Source organism: Sus scrofa, chromosome X (genome assembly GCF_054392235.1).
Source record: "Sus scrofa isolate SSC_HxYL_T2T_F1_AM1 chromosome X, Sscrofa_HxYL_maternal_Yorkshire_Landrace_v2.0, whole genome shotgun sequence".
Lineage (NCBI taxonomy): Eukaryota > Metazoa > Chordata > Mammalia > Artiodactyla > Suidae > Sus > Sus scrofa.
The window spans coordinates 15,867,206-15,893,306 of NC_139401.1; the positions used below are offsets into that span (position 1 = coordinate 15,867,206).

The window sequence follows — 26,101 nt, forward strand, 5'->3', positions numbered from 1 at the left end:
ATAAAACCTGGCTCCAGTCACTGCCAGGTCACTGGGGGCTGGGGCGGGGGGGCACAGCATGCCAGGGGTGGAGAACCGCTGAGGGACAGTGACCTCTGCTGGCAGAAACAGTCACGCCTGGTCTCCCAAAGCGGGCCTTTTTCAGACACAGAGATGACCCCCACGAGGTGCTGCATGGTTGGCAAAAACATTTCCCCCGTTCTGCAGAATGCGGTGGGGTGTGAATGACTCAGGTTTGGGCCTTATGAACAGTCAGACAATGCTTTCTTTCTTTTTGTCTTTTTAGGGTCGCACCCGCGGCATATGGAGGCTTCCGGGCTGGGGTGGAATCGCAGCTGTAGCCTCTGGCCTACACCACAGCCTCAGCAACGCCAGGTCCAAACCGCGTCTGTGACCTACACCACAGATCATGGCAACGCTGGATCCTTAACCCACTGAGAGAGGCCAGGGATCGAACCTGCGTCCTCGTGGATACTAGTTAGACTCGCTTCCTCTGAGCCATGACGGGAACTCCAGACAAGGCATTTCTGAAAAGCAAGCTACTCGGTTCACGTCTTCAGGTTGGCAAAAATGACCAAGTTAAAGAACATCCAATGCCGGTAAAGGTGCAGAGAACTGGAATCCCAGGCAGGGCTTGGTGTTCTATGAATATCAACGACAGAAACAGAGACATGCTTACATTTTGTTCCGATACCGGCAACTGAACTAGTCACGAGCAAGCCCACTTCCTAAAGCAGCAAGGTTGGGGAAAGGGCCAGGGAAGCACAGCCCTGCTTCTGGGGACGGCGGCAAGGCAAAGGCTGCCTGAGAAGGCACCCTCGGGGGCTGGGCCTCCCTCCTTGTTCGGAGGATGCTCCGAGAAATTACCTGAGGTCTTGGCTTCCACAAGAGTAAGAAACTGAGGTCCAACGAGAGGTAAGGCCCAGGCGGTGGGGGGCCACTCCCACCACACTCACTGTGGGAGTATATCGCCCAGGGCACCAAGGGGCAACAGGAGGGACAAGTGGGGGGTGGGCACTGTCTGCTTGTGTCCACTGTGGCCCCGTGGACAGGCCCCTGGTTTACGAGGCACCATGTGAAGCACGCGGCATTCGCTCACGGATGTTTGCCAAGAACGAACTGTGACCGGCCAACACGGCGAGCGATGGTTAGGAACCGAGTTCTGCTGCCAGGGCACTGAGATGCCACGACTCTGCCCCTACGTGACAGGCCTAGGAGGTCAGGGCTATTGAGACTCCTGAAGATGCAAACGACTGCGTTTGGAGTGGATAAGCAATGACATCCTGCGGTACAGCACAGGGAACCACATCTACTCACCTGGGATGGAGCAGGATGGAGGATGGTGTGAGATAAAGACTGTGCACAAACGTGTAACCGGGTCACTTTGCTGTACAGCAGAAATTGACAGAACACGGCCAATCAGCGAGCATAGAAAGTTTTTTAAAAAGAGGCTCTTGAAGATCAAGGTCACGGTGGTAGCTCACCAGAACATTCAAACCAAAGGGGAAGCCAAAAGTCCCGAGATGCCAGATCTGCCCACAGGACTCCACGCTCCATGTGAGGAGAGACCCAGGACAGTGGGGAGGGCAAAGGGCTTCTGGATTTCATGTGGGTGGTCCACAGCCCTTGTCGGGAGGGGCTCTAACCCCTGCCCTGATGAGAACTCCAGAGTCTCCAAGCTTAGGACACGCTTTCCACTTTATCAGCTGAGCATCACCTGGGAGCCCGTCAAACACTCTGTCCATCTGCAACACAAGACTCCTCTGGGCCCTGGGGCGTGGGGACGAGGCCCAAGCCTGCCCTGCAGCGTGTGCCCCCGCCTTCCTGAGAGAGAAACGGAGCTACCGAATCGGGCCTGCACTGCGATCACAGAAAGGGGAGGAAGGAAAGGAGGGAGACTGCTCCCCCAGAACTTTCTTTCCCCCAACCACAAAGAGCCAGACAACATCAAAACACAGAGAACTCTCTCGTATAAGAAGACTCCTGCATGTGGTGTACACAGAGGTAGCCAAGAGGAAATGTACATTAAGGAAAGCTGGGGCTGGTGCTACAGGCAGTACCGTGAAGACCGGATGGCACGGGTTTCAGGAGAAGATCTGGGACCCAAAGATGCCAATTCCTTCCATTCAGAGATTGTGTCCAACCAGTGTGACTTCTTCCATGCCCTTTCTTCCAAATATGACCACACCGAATGTCCTCTAAGGTTTGCACAAAGGGAAAAATCCACCAGCCAACAGCACTTATTGAGCTAAACATACCTGCGGCATATGGAGGTTCCCAGGCGAAGGGTGGAATTGGAGCTGTAGCCGCCAGCCTATACCAGAGCCACGGCAACACCAGATCTGAGCCACGTCTGCAACCTACACCACAGCTCGCGGCAACGCCGGATCCTCAACCCACTGAGCAAGGCCAGGGATGGAACCTGTGTCCTCATGGGTGCTAGTCAGCTTCATTTCCACTGAGCCACGACGGGAAACGCCTAGATCTTAAAAGTTCTCATCACAAGAACAAAATTCTATCACACCGTGTGGTAAGGGATGTTAACGAGACTCACTGTGGTGAGCATTTCACAATATATACGAATATCAAATTATTACACGGCACACCGGAAACTAAAATAGTGTCATCTGTCAAGTCTACCTCAAGAATAATAAACTGAGGGAGTTCCCTTCATGGCCCAGTGGTTAATGAACCCGACTAGTATCCATGAGGATGCGGGTTCGATGCCTGGCATCAATCAGTGGGTGAAGGATCCAGCGCTGCTGGGGCTGTGATGCAGGCCAGCAGTTGTAGCTCCCATTCGACCCCTGGCCTGGAAACTTCCACATGATGCAGGTGTGGCCCTGAAAAGCTAAAAAAAAAAGAAAGAAAGAAACGGAAATGCCATTAGCTGAGCTAAATAGAAAACCTACATTTTCAAGATTTTTAAATACAGATGGGTCTTGATGGACCTCTTTGCTGGACTAAAAAGTTTGTCTGACTGTTTCACAAGCCAATGACATTTAAACATACACAAATTGCTTCCATCAGCAAATCACTAACAAGGTGAAAGGGTCCACTCCTTTGCGCCAGTGTGAGGAGCCCGGTGCGAAGGCGATTGTCTAAGAACTGGCCCCGCTGCCATTCCTCGCCAAGGGCCCCCGCCAGGACCAACTCCGTCCAAGCGGAGGGAAGAATCGGGCTCCTGTTTCCGGAATCAAAGGACTACACAGGAGCTGGGCTGCTCTTTTACAGGCACAAGACCGTTAATCCCCTCGCCAGGGCTACAACAGCATGCTGTTCTTTCGTAGGTCACAAGGCTTCTCCTTGAATGATCAGGCGGAGGGAGAAATCCCTTCCGTGACCTACATCGTTTTCCGCAGAAGGAGAAAAGCTACGCCTCAGCTACACGTCGACCTCTCTCGCTCAGGTTGATCAATTATCCCAAAAGACAACACTTGAGGAAAGCAGGCAGATACCTCTCCCAGCTTACCTGGAAAACAGACTACAGTTTAGCCCTGGGGAGAGAATCCTCTCAACATTTCGAGACTCCTGCGCTGCGATGCACGCGCTGGAACCCCTCCCCGCCCTGTCCTGGGGATGGCAGTGGACCCCGCGCCCCTCCCCGCAGGCCCCCGCCCGCTGCCTCCGCTCCTTCGACCTTCCCTTCCACTGCCCGAGGAGGCGGCTCTTGGTGACTGGACCCCTTCTGCTCTCCTCCAAGTCCTGCACGGGTGCGGCCAGGACCTCGCTTTAGAGAGAACACCCTCTGGCAGAGGCCATCCAGGTTACGCTGGATCGCGGGTATGCCCGCTGTAGGTTTCCAGTCATGCAGAGGAGACACCGCGCCCGGGTCCCTGGGTGAGATCACGTGGGACAGAGGAGACCCTCTAGCAAAGACTGGGGGAAAGGCGGCATGGAAACGGCATTAGTCGGCGCGCTGTCCATCACTTGACTATCTTTAGGGAGTTACTCTTGACACTTTCCATCCAGCACGGCTCAAGATCTTCAGGTTCTCTGCAACAGCCACAGAACAAGCAACGAGGAGGAAAAAACAAAGAAAGAAAAAGCTAATAACCTCCAAGATCTGGATCCCTGAAGCCTCCCTGGAAAGGGATATTTGCTATCGTGTCAGTGACAGCAAACAGCAACATTTGCTATTGTGTTAGTGTGTATTGTATTAGGGCTGCTGTGACAGCCTAAATCTGAAAGGCAGATTTTACATCTGATCCATTTGCCAAGCTAGTGGTGCCTTTCTATGACCTCGCACACTCGAGAGAGGCAGCCTGTCTGCAAAGGTGTTTTCCATCCCATCTTCACCGTGAGGTGCCCTTTCCCGTAGGGGAAACCTGTGGGCGTAAAGATGCAGCCACCGTGAGAGCAGCGCTCGGCGGATCGGGCCCAGCACTTGTAGAGCATCCTAAACACAGGCCCTTTCACGAGGCAGCCCTCACCACTCAGCCTCCTGACAGCAGTATTGCTGAGATTCATACTGCCTGAGCATTTACAGGAAAAAAATTGGTGATCCTCAATCTAATTTTGCACTTTTCAAATTTTGTAACTGACAGTGACAACAAAAGCCTCTATATATCTTATGCACCCAATTCCAATTAAAACGCCTTTGCAAATAAACCATATGATATCTTTATAGAATCCTCCAATGCCCAGTTTCCAGGAAAAAAAAATTTCAAAAGTGAAGTCCTCAAAATTAATCTGAAATGTTACTTATTTAAATTAACTTTTCCTAAGAATGGAAATGTTATTTAACATAATCATATTCAAGGTAAAATTTAGGCACTCATAGGAAATGATATTAAAATGAACACAGCATCAAGAACAAGAAGATGACAGCAGTTAAGGAACCCAACTAGTATCCATGAAGACGCCTGTTCGATCCCTGGCCTCGCTCACTGGGTTAAGGATCTGGTGTTGCCATGAACTGTGGTGTAGGTCACAGACACAGCTCAGATCTGGCATTGCTGTGGCTGTGGCAGAGGCCAGCGGCCACAGCTCCAACTGGATCCCTAGTCTGGGAACCTCCATGTGCTGTGGGTGTGGCCCTAATAAGACAAAAGACAAAAAAAAAAAAAACAAGAAAATTAAAAGAGACTAGTTGAGGGGTTAGTATTGTGAGATGACCAGTAGCTTTTTTCCTTATATTTTTCTTTTTGTCTATTTTTTTGATTAGGGTACAATTGATATACAGTATTATATAAGCTTCTCTGTACAACATAGTGATTCAAAATTTTAAAGGCTATACTCCATTTATCGTTGTTATAGAATATTGGCTATATTTCCTATGCTGTACAATATATACTTGTAGCTTATTCATTTTATATATTGTATCTCTTACTCCCCTGCCCTTATCTTGCTCCTCCCCCTTCCCCCTCTCACCTGGTAACCCCTAGTTTGTTTTCTAGATCTGAATATGTTTCTTATTTGTTATATTCACTAGTTGGTTTTATTTTTTAGATCTGCCTATAAATTATAAAGTATTTATCTTTCTCTGTCTGATTTCTTTTACTAAGCATAACACCATCCAAGTCCATCCATGTTGCTATAGATGGCATTATGTCATTCTTTTTTATGGCTAAGTTATATTCTTAGGAGCAATTGTGTGTATACACTGTATCTTCTTGATCCATTCACCTGTTGACAGCACTTCAGATGCATCCATATCTTGGCTATTGTCAGTAGTGCTGCTAGGAACATAGAGGTGCATCATCTTTCCAAATTAGTGTTTTTGCTTTTCTTGTATATATGCCCAGGAGTGAAACTGCTGGGTCATATGATAGTTCTAGTTTTAGGTTTTTTTGAGAAACCTCCATACTGTTTTCCCCAGTGGCTGCATCAATTTACATCCCCAACAAGTGTACGAGGGTTCCCTTTTCTCCTTACATTTGTCCTTTTTGATTTCCTAGAAAGTAATCTTCTAATTTTTATTGGGAAAAAATGTTATTATAAATTGTTTTGGAAAGAAGGCTTCCGTTTAGGAGTTCCTGTTGTGGCTCAGTGGGTTATGAACCCTATTAGTATCCATGAGGATGCGGGTTTGATCCCTGGCCTTGCTCAGTGGGTTAAGGATCTGGTGTTGCTGTGACCTGTGGTGTAGGTCACAGACATGGCTCGGATCTGGCATTGCTGTGGCTGTGGTGTAGGACGGCAGCTATAGCTCTGATTCCACCCCTAGCCTGGGAACTTCCATAAGTGCTGCTCTTAAAAAAAAAAAAAGCTTCAGTTTAAAAGCGTTATGTTTTAGCAAATGCATCTTGTCTTAGAGTCTATAAAATAGGAATAGAATTCACTTAGGGCATAATTTTGTTTTACCTTACACCTCCTTCTTTTAATTTTTTGAATCATATGAATATATTACATAGTCTTTTTTTCTCTTTTTGGGCTGCCCCTCGGTGCATGGAGTTCCCAGGCCAGTGATCAGATCCAAGCTGCAGTTGTGAACTATGCAGTAACTGCAGCAACACCAGATCCTTTAACCTACTTTGCCAGTCTGGGAACTGAACCTGCGTCCTGGTGCTACAGAGACGCTGCCATTCCATTGCACCACAGCAAGAACTCATATATTATGTATTTTTAAACACATAGGGGCGTGTGTGTGTATTTGTGTGTACACACACAAATCCATGTATCATGTTTATTTTGCTCCTCCAAATCCTACTTTTCTGTTTTATCCCTTGTATTCACAGTCCATGCATAATACACTGTGGGTTTGAGGAAGACCGATAAATAGAAACTGTCTTTGCCAGATTCTGAATAAAATTAAGACAAAAGAATGAAGCGGACAGGAGACCAAAATAAAAGGCTGGTTGGAGGGTATGACTTTTATCAGCCGGCAAATTTCCTTCCTAATTAAAAAAAAAAATTCTCAGATGAGACAAATTCATCTATAGTGACCCAGGTAGCAGTGAAGTGAAGCAGGTATCAGCACATCCTAAAGTACTGTGCAAGACACTTAACACCTCAGGATTCTGCTCCTGCCAATCTTAACAGTCCACAGCTGTAGACAGGATGAACAGCTGGGCAGAGGTGTGGGCCTGCCCGAGCAGGACTGGATTCTGTACTCAGTGTGGGGAGCAGCACAGAAAAACACCTGCTGTCTGAGGGCAGGCCGGCTCCTCAAGAGAAGGGAAGCTATGCCCACTTTCTCCTTCCAGCTCACCGATCAGATGAGTCATTTCACCTCTCAAGGAGTGGAGTGAAGGAAGGGAGTAGAAAGAGAGCAGGAGCGTTACCCTAATCACAAATAAAGATGGAAGGAAACATCACAAATAAGGAAGATGCCTCTGGAAGAATGGATAAAGACGTCAAACTGTTAAAAATTGTACTAAAGCTTTTAGGAAAATAAAAAAAGGTGCTATGATAGATGCCAACCGTGGGAAAAACCTGTATACATTTATTTTCAAAATGAATCCTATGGACTTATTTATCCCCTTCCCCCCAAAATTCATATGTTGAAGCCCTAAGCTCAAACATGACTGAATTTGGAGATAGGGCCTATAGAGAGAGATTTACAGTTAAATGAGGCCATCATGGTGGGGCCCTAATGGGATTAGTGCTCTCATCTGAAAAAACACCAAAATGCGCACTCTCTTCCCTGCCACCTCCCCCTCAACAAAGGAGAGGTCATGTGAGCATACAAAGATTTGGTGGCACCTGCAAGTTGAAAGCAAAGGCCTCAGGATGAAACTTACCTTGTTAGCACCCTGATCTTCAACTTTCCAGTCTCCGGAACTGTGAGAAATAAACTTCTGCTATTTAAGCCACCCCATCTGTGGTATTTTGTTAGGGCAGCCAGAGCAGACCAACACGATGAGAAAAGAAATCTTTTCTTTCTATTTTATCTATCTATCCATCTATCTACAAGAGAAGGTATTTGGATAGACAGAAACACAGAATGCTTATGATATATAACTACGATTTCTTATATTTATCTTCATAGTGCCTAGTGAGCAGAGAGCTTTGTTAGGACGTGATATAACCTACAAGCTGAGCTAGATTATAAAGGATTAAAATGTAGATCTCTTAAAATTAGATCTGTAAATTATTTTCTTTTCCTTTTTTTTTCTTTTTTTTTTTCTTTTTAGGGTCACACCCACAGCATATGGAGGCTCCCAGGCTAGGGGTCAAATTGGAGCTGCAGCTGCCGGCCTACACCAGAGCCACAGCAACACGGGATCCAAGCCACGTCTGCGACCTACACCACAGCTCATGGCAACGCCGGATCCTTAACCCACTGAGCAAGGCCAGGGATCGAACCCACAACCTCATGGGTCCTAGTGGGGTTCGTTAACTGTTGAGCCATGAAGGGAACTCCAGATCTATAAATTATTTTCAAGATTGAGTTTTGAATTACTGTCTCAAATAATATTGCAAATAATCAATTGAGACTTTTCATGGTTTACTTACTCAGTTGTTTCTCTGTTGGGAACTTTTCTCATAGAGAAAGCCAGCATCGCTTTGAAGAGATATTCTTCATTTGTATCCCAGGCGTACTGAAAGCAAAGTAAAACAGAGAATGTAAAGTGAAGAGGCATGGGGTAAAAATTGGTCCATTGGGTTCTAACTGTGGTCACAGTTGCGTTGGTGTGTGTGTGTCTGTCTGTCTGTCTGTCTGTCTCTCTCTCTCTTCCATCTTTTTCATATAATAAAGACTGGAAATCATGATCAATCCTGTCACCATGCTGTTCAGGATAGAGTTTCCTGGCTGTGCTAGCATTCCAAGCGTGGTGTATTTCCCACGGCGTTATCCTCTTGAAACCTGCATTATGAGTAGCCGGTCAACAGATAGGACATTTGGACATGCCATGCTAGACATAAATAGGTGGTTTCTTTTCTTCCTTTCTCTCTTCCCTTGTAAGCTGACTCCTCATCTCAGCTTCCTTTCCTTTATTAACACCAGCACAACTTTTCTTTTTATTTCCTTGGCTGAAAACTTGAGTGTATGTGCCTATCATGGGCTGAACTGTGCCCCCCACAAAGAAACTCATACATTAAAGTCCAAACATCCCAACACAGGGAGAAGACCGCCATCTAGAAGCCAGGGAGAGAGGCCTGGAACACATCCTTCCCTCACAGAACTCAGAAGGAACCAGACCTGCTGACACTTGGGTCTTGGATTTCTAGCCTCTGGAACCGAGAAAAAGTTAATGCCTGTGGTTTGAGCCACCCAATCTGTGGTACTGTGTTACAGCAGCAGCCCTCGCAAACTAAAGTGGATGACCCCACGTTTTAGGTGAGCAATCAAGTATAACTGGAGAAAAGCACAGGGTTTGTTGGCTTAACTCTACCTTCATTACCTGCTCCCACACTGCCCGGGGTCCCCTTAGGATTCTCCATCCGTTTTTTCTCTCTCATGGTTCACAATGACCATTTCAAACCTCCTTCAGCCCCCCCAAATCTCAGTGCTTTCGCTCACACCTCGCCCCTACTAGGTGCGCGTTTCGTGGGTCACAGGTGTATCTTGAGTCATCCCTTTAAACTCCCCCATCCTCCTGACGCCAAGAACAAAACTTCCTCCAGAGGAGCCCATCTTTTATCCCCATCTTCGCCAAAGGCCAGATCTGGTGTTTCTCCTCCAGTCAATGGCTGTTCCATCCACCTCTAGGAGGAATGCCCCCATTCTGGCTTTCGAAGGGTCCAAACAGCATGAGTCTCTCCCCCTCTTCCATGTTCACTGACTGTGAACTATGCTCGAGTCTCTCCCACTAAAACAACCGCACATCCAAATCCCTTTACCCATCCTCCTCCTTCGATCTCTGCTGTCTCCCTGCTGCCCTCACAGCCCCGATTCTTACAGAAGATGTCCACCCTTCCGTCTCGACGTGGTCACGGCCGCGTAATCTTCGCCGCCTCCACTATCCGCCTGCCAGCCCCACCACTGCACAGAGCGGCTCTCGCAAGTTACCCATGGCCTTCACGTTCTCAGCGCAGAGAGCATTTCTCAGTCTGCCCTCACTTGGCCTCTCAACACCATGTGATGCTCGTGAACACTCTGCTCATCTGAAAGCCCTTTCTTCCCCCCGGTGACACGGCCTTCTCCTGGTCTTCCTCACCCCTCTGCCTCCTTTGCCGGTTCGCTCCCTTCTCCGAGGCTCAAGTTTTCGAGAATCACAAAGCTCGAGGCCAGACCCTCTCCTCTGGTCACCCTCCACTCCCTCCCCCAGCACCGCCATCTCCTCCAGGGTTCCAGGGCCACCTCAGTGCAAGTGACGCAGGAATGTACATATCAAGCCAGCTGTGTCCTTGCCTCTTTGTCAATAATACCTCCAACTCAGTAAGTCCAAAATGAACGCCAACGTTTTCTTGTCTGTTCTTGGCTCCCTGACTCCGAAACGGGCCATCATCCATCCGGCTGCATAATTAGAAACAAGAGCTTCTCCTTGACGATCTTCCCCCCCCGCCCCCGGTTCCTTGTCATCCCAACCCTGTGGCTCTCACATCCCTTCACTGCTCCAGCTCTCCAGCAACACACTGTACTCCGAACGGCCAGCCCCTCTCACCCACACGACTCGAGCACCTCCCAACTGGATCCTCCCCTCTCTCCTAGTGCCCTCGGGTCTGTCTTCCACACTGCGGCCTAGGTGTCTTCCCAACACGAAATCTACCATGACACCTCTTGCATAAAACTCCCCCTTGCTTCAAACTCCCCGACATGGGCCACACATTCCTTGGCCTGACTCCTCCTTTCTCTCGAAGCTCGTCAGGCGCCACGCTCCTCCTCGCTGCTCCCGTTCCAGACGCCCCCGCCTTCCTTCCACCCCTCGCTCTCCCCAGGTTTCCTCCTGTGATAAGGCTTTCCACGTGCTGTTGTTCCCTCTTTGCTTTTAACCCCCCGTGTACTTCTACTCGTACTTTAGACCTCACAGTAAATGCCAGTTCCTGAGGCCCTGATGAGGCCAAATCCCTCTGGACTTCTCTTTCCTGGTAATGCTTTCAAGGCTGCACATTTGCATTTGGCTCAGTGAATATTTAATGGACAGCCAACTGTCCCAGTACTGTAAGCTCCACAAGGGCATGGATAAGCCTGGATTTTGCTGCACTGCATCCAGTGCATCCCAGCATCCAGCATGCTGCCTGCCCTCAGAAGATGCTGGGATGAGCAACCCTACCCAATGGAAGAGACAGTGGATTCTGCAGTCACACTGCCTGGGTTCAGACCTCACCTCTACCCCTTGCTGACGTGAGATCTTGAGACGTTCACTTAGTGTCTTTGCACTTCAGTTTTCTCATCCATCTAAAGAGAATGGGAACACCTGTGCCCCCTTCCTCAAAGGGTTGTTATGAGGGCTAAATGAGAAGATGTGAACAAAGTGATGAGAAGGGCCCCAGAAAGAAAGCAAACTAAGTTCTCAATGAAAGCTCACTGTCGGAATGATTATTACTCATTAAGTGAACAAAATAATACACTGGTGGACTGGCCTACAAACCGAATACTTCTAAGTTTCTTTTAGCACTTTTATCATTTCTAGCCTGAGGCATCTTACTATCACCTTCTATCAGGGAAAATGTTCACAAACCACAGCAGAAAACTGAAATTAGAATTACACAAAGTCATCTTATCAATTCGACAGTCTTTACTGTTCCTAGAGCCACCGGAGCCCCATGACTATTTTTTTAACTTCAATTTCATATATTCAACAACATATATTTCATGTTGTTACTCTGATATTTGAGAAGAACTTTAGAAACTTCACATTAGAATCAGAAAAACTTTGTGCTCTCAAAGATCTTAGGTGGGTGACTCTTGCCCTCTTTTCCATGACGGTGACTGACAAAATTCAAACGACCACACAGTGAAGAGCAGAGCTGAACCCAGACCTGAGTGCCTGACTCAGGCCCCTGTGCGCCACTGTTCTGGGCTGAAACGCTCAGGCTCATGAAATTGTCTTGGGCAAGGCAGAACTTTAATCTATAGTATATGCTAGAGAATAATTTAAAGACTAGGCAAAATCAGCTTATTAACAATTTCTATTTTACTATGAATGTTCTTGCTTTAAGAAAATATCAGATTTGGAGTTTCCATCGTAGTGCGGTGGAAACGAGTATGACTAAGAACCATGAGGTTGCGGGTTCCATCCCTGGCCTCGCTCAGTGGGTTAAGGATCCGGCGTTGCCGTGAGCTGTGGTGCAGGTCGCAGACGCAGATGCGGCTGGGATCTGGCGTGGCTGTGGCTGTGGTGTAGGCCAGCAGCTGAGGCTCCGATTGGACCCCTAGCCTGGGAACCCTCACAGGCCGTGGGTGCGGCCCTCAAAAGACAAAAAAAAAGAAAACAAAAAGACAAAAAAAAAGAAAAAAAAATCAGATTTGAGGTCTATATAAGTTTAAGATAAGCAAACACAGAGGCTCATTATTAGAGAAAGGAGTGTTCTTAGCAAACAAGATGTTAAATGAACACGCAAGTTCTTCACTTACTGCTTTATCTCCCAGAGCTGTTCTGATACTAAGTCTCACTTTAAAAGCATTTTCGGCATCTGCCAGAGAGAAAAAAAGAGAGCAGGATGTGATAATAAAAATCTGCCAAAATGGAGCCTGATAGATCCTAATATTTAATGCAACTCAAAACAACAGAACAAAGAACGGCAATTAAACTGCCCCAAATACTCCTGAAAGTTGAACTGCAAGCATCTTAGACGGTTGAAATTTTTCCTTCAAACTCATAAAACATTCACAGCCTCAACTATCAAACCACAACACAATGGCAGATTTAGAAAAATAAAGAAGTCTTTCAGTCAAAGACGTGTCAATCATTTAGAAAACTATTCATCTGTTTTTAAGTTTCAAGGCTCACGTACCTGGTTGACAAAGTTCAGCACGAACAGAAGTCACCAGAAAAAAGAGCAGCCACAACATTCTTTCAGAGTGGAAAACACAAGGCAAGCAGAGGGAAAAAAAATTCCACCCTCCACTTAAAGCTACTTTAGCCATTCTGTGATCCGGATTAGAATAGCAAACAAGCAAGCCACCACCTGAAAGATTTAATGATTAACCGCCATCGTTTGGGTTAATACTTTGATAGAAACAGCCCATCTCCTGTCAGTTATTTACGAAAACCTGTTTGGAAACAGATTGTTAGTTGTCCTTTCCAAACTCTACCTACAAGAATGTTTTCTCTGCTGACTCAAAAGTAGTTATTCTCCCCCACCCCTTTTTCTGTTCTTGTTTGGCTAAATGCACAGGAGAAAGAAGGAGTCCTTTCTGGAGGTTTATCTTGGCATGAACTTCCCATCTCTTCAGGGCTGACATATCTGGCTTAGAGATAAACGACCTTAATTTGGAGAACAAACATCACTCCTTTCCACCTCTGGTGAACAAAGGACGACACCCTTTCAAGGCTGGCCGCATCTGACGCTCACCTCCGCAGGTAAATATCCAGAAGAGCTTCCAAGTCAAAGAGAATGGCTTTGGTCCGCCCTGAGGTCTGGCAGTGGAGTAAAACCAAAGGCAGTGACATAGAGCAGTGCCGCCCGAGGGGCCGTTCCTCTCCACGCTGTTCAGGACGTACCCGCTACGCACCCCACGCCAGCCGCTGGGCACAGGCGGCTGTCCAGTAGGTGATGCGGAGCTGGTGCTGCTGGAGACTGAATGTTGCTTAGCTTTATACGGAACGATGTGGCTGGAGACTACATTAGCCAGTGCAGCAGGAACGGTCAACAGGCGCTACCTCCTGCCACGACCCAGCTTTGCTGGATTATTTCTCTAATCCTCACAACAGCGCCACACGGTGGCTGTGTGTAATCCTGTTACAGACGAGGAAACCGAGGATCCAGGGTTTAAGGCCCTGGCGGCAACAGGAAGAGTGGAATGAGCGTCACCCGAACCCCATCTCCACCACACCGAACCCCACTGTGTCTCACGTCGTCCTTGGTCAAAACTGAAACTCTACCAGAACCTGAGATGCTCTGAGGACTGCCCTTCCCCTAGTGGCACTCTGCAGATGCCCATCAAGCCCCCTGCGGGTGGGTGTCAGGGCCTTGCTCTCTACCACACCACCCCTTCCTGAATTCAGGCCCCAGATTCCACCTCTCTGCTTGTAAACCAAGCATGGAAAAATGAGGCGTTCCCCGGTGGCACAGTGGCTAAGGATTCAGCAGCTGTCACTGCTGTGGTGCAAGTTCAGTCCCTGGCTGGGGAACTTCTGCATGCTGGGGGACGTGGCCAAAAAATAAATAAATACCTAAGAGAGCCAGAATCAAAACATACATACACACACACATACATACGTACATAAAAAGAACGGAGAAACTAGATCCGGTGGCCCTCCTGCTGAAGAGAAAACCTGGATTTTTAAAGCAACAACGAGGAAAATATCAACAACCACACTTCTGCAACACAGCCTCTTATTTGAGAGGCTATCATTTCCCCCACCTAGTAAGGGTGACAGTCTATCACAGAGGACCCACTGCTGTCGTCTGACTCCACTTAGGGAAGCTTTTCCTCGCCGCCTGCCCCTTGGTTGCCAGGGCAGAGTCAGGAAAAGCCCTCCTCGAGGCAGAGGCGGCCACAAGTGAGGAGGCCAGCCATCCCAACAAGCTCGCTCTTAGGTGACATGGAAATTTCCTAGAAGGAAGCAAGCGCTCGCGTAACCAACTCCCGAAAACAAAGTCAGGCTAGGTGAAGTTATCTTAGGAAATGGTAGACTAGATAAAGGCATCATGGGGCGAAAAAAGCCGACAGGTAGAGATTGTGACAAAGCTGATTGTTGGCACCAAGGAAGAACGCTGTGTTAGAGAGAGGCATCTGATTCAGCTTTTCTTTAGCCTTAAAACTTCAGAAAAGTATCGAAAGTCTCTTGCTTTTGACTAGGACTAAAGACAATAAAAGAGTGAATTATAGTGTAAGCCACCCATTTGAAAAGAGACGAAAAATCGCTCTTTGGAATTGCGATTTCTCAATGTTTGTTATCCCATTTTGAAATACAATAGAAGAAAGAGCAATAGAAGTCCTGCAGAGAGCAGACAGAGGCAAAGAGAGAAAAGTACAAAATACCCGTAATACCACAGGCATGGGCAGCCAGTGTTAACAGCTTTTGAGAGTTGAACACTGCAAATCCATTATACTTCAATAAATAAATAAATAATGGGAAAATGAGGGGAAAATATTTTCGAAATGCACCTCCCTTAGCCCTGAATCTCCCTGTGTGTTCCCATGCCATGCTGCTTTGTCTCACTGCAGTGGCCCTATGAGAACAGCGAGACATCTTGGTGGGAATCCCAAGGACCCCTGTCTTCCTCGCCCTTCCTCACGCTGCTCCCTCGGCGGGGAGCTGCTGAGTCACCTTCAATTTGACGCGTCATGAGAGAAAAGTATCCATGTAGTCCTACTACTGAAAATTCCTTTTATCAATAACTGATGGTGGCAGTTCCCACCGGGGCACGGGTTCGATTCCTGGCCCAGTGTAGTGGGTTAAAGGACCCAGCATTGCCTCAGGTGTTGCATAGGCCACAGCTGCGGCTTGCATTCAATCCCTGGCCCAGGAACTTACATATGCCATGAGTGCTGCCATAAAGAAAAACTGGTAAACAATAAATTAATTGATGGTAAAATTTATCACCTGCCTTTTCAGTATCTATTAATTTGATTCTAAAGTTTTTACTATTTAGTGCATTGTATTAAAAAAATTTTTTACATTGATGATGTGACCCTTAGATGAGCTCAGTCTGATGTTTTTTACCACGCTTCTGCACTTAGCTGCTGTGTTTTTTCTTTAGGTTTTTAAACCCATTTTTGTAGAAGAATATTATTTAGGTTTCTGTCAAGTGCTCATTCTTTCTCCTGGCCTTTTTATTAACATCTTAAAAATGGTACAGAAAGATTTCTAACATTGCCTATGTTTACAATTACTTGAAAATGCAGAAGAAACAAAATATTCAGAGTTGAAGAATCAGAATCATACACAATTTGGGGAAGAGTTCTTTCAAAACTTTCATTTCTTATATTGTCATTAGTTGCAGGTTTCATATTTCTTTCTGAGTCCATATTTTCTGTTTATAATTTCCAGGAAAAGCATTCATTTCGTTAAGATTTTCCAGTTTTTTCTAGGACTTTATACAAGAGTTCCCATAAAATACTCCATTTTTATATTACCTATATATTTTTTAGTGTATATATTAATTTTTCTAATTTTTTTCATTGTTCTTTCCAGACGTTCATCCGTCTTTGCTGTCATTTGATCAACGAACAAGATCTTGGATTTAATTTTCAATTCCTTTCTTTGGCTTTCTGATTCATCCATCTCTTATTCTTATTCATCCATCTCTTATTCTTGCTGTCATTACACTGGTTTACTTGTTCTTTTTTATAACTCGTGAGTTGGCTAATCAGCTTATTTTTCATCTTTCTCAGTTAATATGAAAATATCTATTGCAATGAATTTTACTTAGGGTACTGTTCCTGCCCCCTGACATAAGTACAGATGTACAGTGATTTCATTCCTATTTTCTAAATAGCCTATAATTAGTTTTAACTTTTTTACCCCTGTATTTACTTAGAAAAAAAAATTTGTCTTTTTTTTTTTTTTTGTCTTTATGCATGTGCAATATATGGAAGTTCCCAGGCTAGGAGTCAAATCAGAGCTGCCGTCCTACGCCACAGCCACAGCCACAGCAGATCCGAACCACGTCTGCGACCTATACCACAGCTCACAGCAATAGCAGATCCTTAACCCACTGAGTGAAGCCTGGGGTGGAATTTGCGTCCTCATGGACACTGGTTAGGTTCTTTACCACTGAGCCACAACAGGAACTCCCTGTTTAGAAAAGCTTTACTTGTCAGCAAAAGAAAAAGCAGCCAAAAACGGAACAATTAAACATACTGACTTTTATAGGTCCTACCAGGTGAATAGAAAAAGAAGATGTATAATGATTAAAAAAAAACATTGTCAATAATTTGACTTAAAATATGAAGACTCTTACAAGGTATGAGGCACTTGGAACGTGCTAAAAATGATTTAATAACTAAAGAGCTTGAGGGTTTAATAGTTGGAACACAGAACTAGATGCTATTGTTCTTGCCTCTCAATATACTGGGTTTTTTAAATTTCACTTTTCAAAATCCGACTCAAACTTTATTTTCATGTACAATATTAGGTATTAAACCTCCAGAGAATTCCTATCAAACTTGCTTCACATAATGCTTACATCAGCAACTCCACATATAGGAGCCTAATAACTTACTAGTAACAGGGGTGATGATGACAAATAGAGCCGTTTCAAACATTCTGAATATGCTTCTATTTACTCCCAGTGTTTAGAGTTTAGAGAACGCAGGTAAAAAGTTGAGACTACTACTGCCACGAGCCATGCAGAAGGCACTGAGTCTCCTGGGACCGGAAAGAGAAATTGATTTCTCCATGTCTTTCATACTCCACATCACTACTGGAAAGCAGTTTCTCGGCACATAACTATTGATCTGCTGCTCTGGAGGGTAAATTAAATATGAGAAAACACGTGCGTCATTCTTCTGATTCATGGAAGATGCCTTTTAAAGTTCATCAGGGTTGTAAACGCATGTGGGGAATAAGTGTGCTCCATTTACGTGCAATAAAACAAGAGCTAGTAGGGGCCAATGTCCCTTCTGAATTTTGACCCTCGCTATTCTGTTTCATTGTCACAAACGGGTATTTTGTAAACCTACAACATCTTGAATACCGTGAGCTTTTTCATTTGTCATCTTTAACCATCTTAACCATCCTTACAGGTCCATCTCAATGATCACCTACTTTGAGAAATCTTTCTTTTGTTTTTGTTATAGATTTTTAGCTGTTATTATTTGTTGTAGACTTGTCCAATCTCCTAACTTTTTATTCTCTCCTTATCCTGTGTTCCCATAGCATCTTGTTCACATCGGTACATGTATCTACTGCCAACATGATTTGCTTTGGGGTCCCACAAATTTTAAGGTGGGTTCCATTTGTACTTCTCATGGCCCATGAATACTTAATAATTTAACAAGACTGAACTGACTTATCTGAATCATAAAATGGCATTCTAAGGACCTCAAGACTGTATAAATGAAGTATTATAAGGTACATTGCCATTTTTTTGACATTCCCAGCCAGAGAAAAACAACTCCCAGTATTCTTCATAAACAATGAAGCCCGGGCTATGGAAAATTTTTGCCTCCACTCCCATACTTTGATGCCCTTTTTAAAATGAGGGGGAAAAAAAGTGAAGCTACAATACACGAAGGCTCATCAAATTTTGCAGGTTAATCAATAGCCATAACCATCATGAACCTTGTCTTTTTTTCCACAGGGTAACATTTTTCTGCTTCAGAGAAAGTTAATCACTACTGTTGGGAAATAAAAATTAATTCAGACAAACTGAGTTAGTGTAATTTTGCCAACTTTATATTCCTAAGGCAGAAATGTAAAGGATAGTTTTGTAAGCAGAATGCATGTGTGCCTGTCTGCGTGTCTCACCATGTGCATGAATACCAATACATTGCCATGAGTCCCACAGTGGGAACTCAACCATTACTCTTTATGACACTTGTTTCCTACTTAGTTCATAGCGTCACTATGATGAAGAATCGGGATTTCCCTTGGGGCCAAAAGTCAAGAAAAACTAGGCTTGTCAAAAACAAACACATTAACGTGGAGGGTGTTATGCTAAGTGAAATAAGCCAGACACAGAAAGATAAATACCATATGATCGCCCTTATATGTGGAATCTAAAAAACACACAAACAAGAACAAAAAACCTAACCCACACATACAGAGAACTGATTGGTGGTTGCCAGAGGCAAGCGGTGGGGGTGGGGGAAATGGGTGAAAGTAGTCAAAAGGTACAAACTTCCTGTTATAAAATAAATAAGTCATGAGGAAGTTATATACAGAAAGGTGACTACAGTTAATGTGTTGTATGTTTGAAAGTGGCAAAGAGAGTAAATCTTAAAAGAGCTCATCACAAGAAAAAAGCTTGTAACTATGTGTGTGTGTTAACTATACTTACTATGGTGACCGTTTCACAATATATAAAAATATTGAATCATTATGTGTACCCCTGAAACCAATATAATGTAATATGTCAATTATATCTCAATTTTTTAAAAAAGAGACCAGCATTTACCAAGTCCTTTTCCATCTATAACCAACCCCCTTACCACATCTTCCCTTTCTAATCATTTCTTGTCGCATCCAAAACCAAGCTGAGGAATTTCAAGCTAAAGCTCCTTGAGGCATGTAAATCAATGAAACTGGAACACACCCTCCCGCCATGCACAAAAATAAACTCAAAATGGCTTAAGGACTCAAACATAAGATAAGACACCATCAAATTCGTAGAAGAGAACATAGGCAAGACATTCTCTGACATCAACCTTACAAATGTGTTTTTAGGTCTCCCAAGGCAACAGAAATAAAAGTAAAAATAAACCAATGGGACCTAATCAAATGGACAAGCTTTTGCACAGCAAAGGAAACCATAAAAAACAACAACAAAAAGACAACCTATGGAATGGGAGAAAATAGTTTCAAACGATGCAACAGACAAGGGCTTAATGTCTAAAATATACAAACAACTTATACAACTCAACAGCAAAAAAGCCAACAACCCAATGGAAAAATGGTCAAAAGATCTGAATAGACATTTCTTCAGAGAAGATATACAGACAGCCAACAAGCACATGAAAAAATGCTCAACAGCACTGATTATTAGAGAACTGCGAATCAAAACTACTATAAGGTACCACACCTCACATCTGTCAGAATGGCCATTGTTAATAAGTCCACAAGTAACAAATGCTGGAGAGGGTGTGGAGAAAAGGGAACCCTCCTACACTGTTGGTGGGAATATAAATTGGCACAACCTCTATGGAAAACAGGATGGAGGTACTTCAGAAAACTAAATCTAGAACTATGACCCAGCAATCCCATTCTTGGGCATATACCCAGAAAAAACTTTCTTTAAGAAAGATACATGCACCTGTATATTCACTGCAGCACTATTCACAACAGCCAAGACATGGAAACAACCCAAATGTCCATCGCCAGATGAATGGATTAAGAAGATGTGGTGTATATATACACAATGGAATACTACTCGGCCATAAAAAAGAACAAAATAATGCCAGCAACATGAATGGAGCTAGAGACTCATATGAAGTGAATTAAGTCAGAAAGAGAAAGACAAATACCATATGATATCACTCATATCCGGAATCTAATACACAGCACAAATGACCTTTCCACAGAAAAGAAACTCATGGACATGGAAAACAGATTTGTGGTTGTCAAGGGGGAGGGAGTGGGATGGACCAGGAATATGGGGTTCACACATGCAAACTATTGCCTTTGGAATGGATAAACAATGAGATCCTGCTGTATAGCACTGGGAACTCTATCTAATCACTTATGATGGAGCATGATAATATGACAAAAAGAATGTATACATGTATGTGTGACTGGGTCACCTTGCTGTACAGTAAGTAGAAAATTGACAGAACACTGTAAATCAGCTATGATGGAAAAAATTAAAATCATTAAACAAATTTTAAAAATAAAATAGAAAAAAACAAAAAAGTTTCCTTGGTAAATATTCTTTACTAATTCTGTCAGATTTAGCTACTATTTTCTAAGAGGGGAGGATTAAAGTATTATGGATTTTAAGGAAAAATTGTGAATTTGTCCCTGCGAGTCTGAACATGTTTGTTACATATTTGTTTTACATATTATATTTACATATTTTAGGCAATGTTTTTGGTACATACATGTTGACGCTTTTTCTTCTGTCGGATTGTTTATCAGTAGATAGTCTTTTTCTTTTAATGCTTATTCTTTTATTTGTCTGATATGAATATTAATATACCAGCTTTCTTTCAGTGAATATTTACTTTTTTTTCTTTTGCTTCATTTTTAACTTTTCCAGGAGTTTTTGTTTTGGCATTTCTTTTTTTGTGTTTGAGAATAAAGATGATTTAAAAAAAACAAAACTCCTTTAGGTTTGCTCTGTCACTGGAACACAGTACTCCATAAACAGGATTTCAATGAATAACTAAATGGCTCATGGAAAGGGCCCTTTCCCTAGGAGTGCCATTCAGAGACTTTTGGACAGGAAAAAAAAGCTGGTAATAATAACCTCCTCACATTTTTCCTGTGGACCCAGAATTGTAAATGAAGTAAAGAAGATTAATCTCGGAGCAAGGGGCAGAGATCTTAAGTGTGGTGTTGTTGTCTCCACAGGCCCTAGACTGCAGGAGGGCACTAGGTGCCTAGGAAAAGTCGTGTGAAGGCGACATCAGGAAGTAGAAGGGTGTGCTTACTGCGTGCAGCCAGCTAGCATTTAAAGTCAGCTGAGGAGCTGGTAGGAACACAGTTCCAGTTGGTCCTCAGTTATGTTTCCTATCTGGTTTCTGCTCCTAGAGATGTGGTGTTTGGAACTGGGAAAAATATGAAGAAAGACTGTTTTTAGACGGGGATCAGATATATGCAGGCTTGTTTCACTCTATAAATGGCTCTGACATCTAGCTCTGAGACCTGGGCGACTTAGTTCGGGAAATTCGTGGGCCCTGGCTGTTCCACTCCGGCTTCCCAGGACCAGGCTCCGCCTGCAGAGGGAGAGCAGGAGGCGTGGACCTGGCCAGTGTGCAACTACAAGTGGATGGTCTGAGAATGCGGTGAGCAGCCGTGACGGAAGTGTAGGGAAATGCGCACGCGCGGAGTGAGGGTGCCCAACAAGGATCTCAAGATCTTAAGGTGGGGTGTGCGCTGAGCGCTGGGATTGGCCAAGACAAAGGAGAGGAGAACTTAGAAGAGAAAAAATGGGGCCCAGGACTGAGGGGCGGGGCCTGGACACCGTGGGAAGGAGCGTCAGCGACGGCAAACGTCGAGAGGGGCGTGGCCTAGGCCGAGCCAAGCGGTAAGCCCTGAAATTGTGGGACTTAGGCCGTGAAGAGCGTGGCGCAGCTGCCCGTAAGGGCAAGGCAGATTCGGTCGAGATTGCGGGAGCGGGGAGCTCTGGCAGAGAACGGAGGAATTACCAGAGTGGAAAGCCAAGAGAGGGACACAAGGGAGGAGCTTGGGGTCTGCGCAAGGAGTGTGGCCCGGAGGATAAGGGGAAAGCGCAAGGAAGAAGGGTCCAGGGGCGTGGACGCCGATGGAAAGGCGGTCCCAGGGGTAGTGTAGGGGACGCGAGTGACGTAACAAAAAGGACGGCCCTGTGTAGGTGCAGCGTAAGAACGTACCTTGAACGTGGGGACGCGGCGCGTCCCTGGGGGTGTGGCTTTGCTGCACTCAGGGGGTTCGACAAAGATGGCCCAGCTCCAAGTAGGGATGGGCCTGAGCGGAGGCCAGGGGCGGGACCAAGTTAGCGCGCAGGCGCTTGAGTGGAGCGGGACGCCCGCAGCCATGGCAGCACAGACGTAGTTGGGGCGGAGGGCAGGCGCAGACCCGGACCCTGGCTCGTCGGAAAACAAGTTCGGGTTCCGACGCGGGGAGTTTTGCCGGAGCAGTACTTCAGGCTTTGTCAGGACTTGGGCCGGGCGAACGAAGGCGTGACGTGATTGCGTATATGACGTGTGACGTAAGGGGCGGGACGAGGGGCGTGTTCAATATGGCCGCGCACATTAGCCGCTTCTGGTAGCTAACAGAGGGGTTTACGGTCAGCTAAACATTCTGGTAAGGTCGGATCGCGATATGGAGCGTGGACAGCAGGGGAACCTAGCCTAGCAAAGAGAACAGGCACCCTCCTGCACACGACCAGGTGCTGCACTGGGCCCTGGAACGAGGACAGGTGTTGGTCCCGCCAGGATGTGGGGGAAGAGGCAGGGAATTGCTCCTTTCCTACTCTCAACCCTTTTCCTCCGCTATGAGGTCTTCAGAAAACCACACCGCGTCCGGGTTTTGTGCATTTAACGGTAGAGCAGCTGTTAGAGAATTTTGGAAGTGGGGGACTTGCGGTTTTAGAAACCGGGGCACAGCAAGCTGGCATTCACTACGATCTGCATTGTTGACCTTTTCCCTGGCTATGCCAAGGGCTACGGACGGACTCGCAACCAACCCCAGGGCAAGGGATCAGCGCCGTGTCGTGTGGACACATCTGAGCCTTCTCTCCTCCTCGGTTATTTTTCCTTTCCTTTTCCTTTTGTACCCCAGCCCAGAACTAGAGGGGGGAAGAACTTACAAAATAACGTTGTTAGTGGTTGTGATTCTTTCTGGCATGAATTAAAAAATAAAAGTTACAGCTTTGAGGATGCTGGGAAGTCGTTATTATTAATGTGTAGTTCCCTAGCATTTATTTTTGCTGAGGAAGCTTGAAAAATATGGGGAGATAATGAAGATGTGTACATTTTATTTTGGTTAGAACTCAATTCTTTGTCAACCACTGTAAACCCCATTGCTTTCTCTTTCTTCTTCATCCTTTTGCTGACAGTGTGGCCATCACTCTGCTGTTTGAAGGTCTTGCTGGAATAGGAGAGAAGTCAGAAATTTCTGGTGAAAGAAGCTGCTCCACACACTACCATAAGCTAACCCTGCACATCCGTCAGAGGGGTCTGTGTTCTCAGCCTGCACTGAGGACCGCAGTGCACCATAGTTCACCCTGATAAGGAACTACACTGTTCTTGAATATTTTGGAAATGAAAACTTTTCAACTTTATAAGGCTTTCCTACTTAGCTCAGAAATTGTAAATGCAATACCAGGTCTGAAATTCACATAAAGACCAAATGCAGCAAGGGCATCATTTCTGGGCCTGTACACACCTGCTCTGTTAGCCCTGGAGCAAGGTAAAACCCTCCACTCAGGGTTGAAACACAATAAATCTTGAGCAAATTTTGACTGAATATGAATATTGAGGAAATCTGATGGAAAGAGGGAAATGCTTTTCATATCATTGCAGCAGAGCAGTTAGTTGCAGCACACTAAGCAATTATAGAAATGGAACACTTGGCAGCCCCAGACTGGCATGAGACTCCCAGAGATGTGGGTGACAGTAGGGAGCTGAGCTTTCTCAGTCGAGATACAGAGCTATAACTTCTAATTTAAACTCCAGAGAATTGCAAAAAGTTGTCTTCTTTTCTAAATCAGAAGGTGAGAAAGTCAGTCTGATAAGAATAAAGGACTTTTTTTCCCTATGTAGTTGTAGAAATGAAAACAACCTTCAGTAGCTTTTGTTTGGGGTTTTTTTTTTTTTTTTTTTTTGGTGTTCTGCATAAGTATAAGTGACTTAATTGGGTGGGGTTTAAGAGCCAAGGCATTTAACAAATGCACAATCTCTGAATGATTTTAAAAGGCTTTTAGGAGTTCCTGTCATGGCTCAGTGGTTAACGAATCCAACTGGGAACCGCGAGGTTTTGGTTCAATCCCTAGCCTCATCCAGTGGGTGAAGGATCCCGCGTTGCTGTGGCTGTGGTGTAGGCCAGCGGCTACAGCTCTGATTAGACCCCTAGCCTAGAAACCTCCATATGCCACGGATGCTGCCCTAGAAAACACACACACACAAAAAAAGTCTTTTAGAATCTATTCTTTCTGAAAAACTGTAAATAAGGAAAGTGTAAGTAAAATCCAAGGACATAAATAATCAGTGATAGCAAAGGGCACAGGGCAAAGAAAGATTACCTACCCTGGAACCCAGCCAGCACATGGTCACATCTTTCCTGTGCCTGTACTACAAAATACAACTTAATGAGAAAATGTAGTCTACATTCATACATTCCAGGATTCACCTGGAGCCTATTTAATAGTCAGTATTAGTATGTTTTGAATGCTAAATTTTATAATCCTAAGGACCCCAGGTAGGGAGTTAGGCCTAGAGGTGAGGACCCTCTGTGGGATCCACACAGCTCCTGGCGGTCCTCTACTGTGGCAGCCGGGTTTTACATACTGAGTGTTTGTGTCTTACCCCCATGCCCAGTCCATAGGTTGAGGCCCTAACCCGAGTGTCACAGTATTAGGAAGTCGTCTTTGTGAGGAGATTAGGGTTAGGTTATGAGTTTGTGCCCATGATGTGATTCGTGTCCATATATGGCACAGAGCAGAGCCAGCTCCCTCTCGGGCATGTGAGAAGGCAGCCCTCTGCACGTGGGAAGATACCTCTCACCAGGAGTCCGGTGGGCCAGAGCCCGGATCATGGACTTCCACCTTCCGGAACTGTGAGAAATAAATGTATTTAAGCCACCCACTCTGGGGTTTTGACAGCACAGCCCAAGTTAGCCAGGCCACCATGCATCTCCTCTCACTGAGTTCTTTGTGCGCGCTCTCTGGCAGAGTGATGCCTACAACACAAAACCAGGAACAACGGCGAGCTTGTCATCACATGTCCTTCATGTTGCAGTACTTGTCCCAGCACAGGGCTTGTGTGGAGCCGGCGATAAAGAGATCTGCCCCAGGCCTCCGTGGTGCCTTGCGGGGTAGTGATAGGCACTACTGCTTTCAGTGGACACACCGCGAGACTGTGCGCCCCCTTGCTCAGCATCGCTGGAAGTCACATGCTTTTTTTGTATCTAGACTCTTTGGGAAGGACGGTGTGAAGAAATAAAGTTCAAGTCCGTAAGTGACGTGTGTCTTGTCCCCTCCGTGACCCTTTTTGCACATCTGCACCCCAGTCAAGGCCAGATCGCTGAGAGGCCTCCTTTGGCAGGAGAAGGCAGACTCTGAGGAGGCACTAACGCCCGCTGAGAACTGGTTTGGTGTGTGTTTTCCTTCCCATACCACGTGCATTATTTGATTATTGAGATCCAATTCCCATAACATAACATCAGCCATTTTATTTTATTTTATTTGTCTTTTTGCCTTTTCTAGGGCCGTGCCCGTGGCATATGGAAGTTCCCAGGCCAGGGGTCGAGTCGGAGCTGTTGCCGCCGACCTACACCACAGCCACAGCAACGCCAGAGAGACCTGCATCTTCGACCTACAGCATAGCTCATGGCAACGCAGGATCTTTAACCCGGCGAGCAAGGCCAGGGATCGAACCCGCAACCCCATGGTTCCTAGTCGGACTCATTAACCACTGAGCCACGCCGGGAACTCCAGCATTAGCCATTTTGAAGTGCACAATTCAGGGGCAGTTAGTACATTCACCCTGTCATGCAAGTCGCCTCCTCCATCTAGTTCTAAAACACCCCCCAAACCTGTACCCATTAATCAGTTGCTCCTCGTTTGCTTCTCCTCCAGC

At 45.6% G+C, this 26,101-nt stretch overlaps 2 protein-coding genes and 1 long non-coding RNA gene across 16 annotated transcripts in view; 2 read left to right on the plus strand and 1 right to left on the minus strand.

Moving 5' to 3' along the window:
* The window catches only part of CLTRN (collectrin, amino acid transport regulator), a 31,665-nt gene extending 18,743 nt beyond the window's left edge, over window positions 1-12,922 (minus strand). Inside the window, exons 1-3 of one of the 2 annotated variants that reach the window (XM_021080139.2) lie at window positions 12,787-12,922; window positions 12,407-12,465; window positions 8,401-8,486 (exon numbers count right to left, since the gene is read on the minus strand). In XM_021080139.2, coding sequence (XP_020935798.1) covers window positions 8,401-8,486; window positions 12,407-12,465; window positions 12,787-12,919 — 278 coding nt within the window. In that variant the 5' untranslated portion in view covers window positions 12,920-12,922. Of the gene's footprint in view, window positions 1-8,400; window positions 8,487-10,257; window positions 10,464-12,406; window positions 12,466-12,786 lie in introns of those variants that run through there. The other variant, XM_021080140.2, reaches the window with a different exon arrangement.
* A 217-nt stretch (window positions 12,923-13,139) lies between these two features.
* Window positions 13,140-18,314, plus strand: LOC146394486 (uncharacterized). The gene is made up of 3 exons (XR_014835779.1): window positions 13,140-13,355; window positions 15,167-15,297; window positions 16,137-18,314. It is a non-coding gene; the product is annotated as an uncharacterized LOC146394486 (long non-coding RNA).
* Window positions 18,315-21,818: 3,504 nt separating this feature from the next.
* LOC100621626 (carbonic anhydrase 5B, mitochondrial) overlaps window positions 21,819-26,101 on the plus strand; it is a 42,554-nt gene continuing 38,271 nt past the window's right edge. For 7 of the 13 annotated variants that reach the window (XR_014835772.1, XR_014835770.1, XR_014835771.1 and 4 more), the window contains exon 1: window positions 21,819-21,849. The gene's annotated coding sequence lies outside the window, so the exon portion shown is untranslated. The other 6 variants (XM_085008566.1, XM_021080143.2, XR_014835773.1 and 3 more) reach the window with 3 other exon arrangements.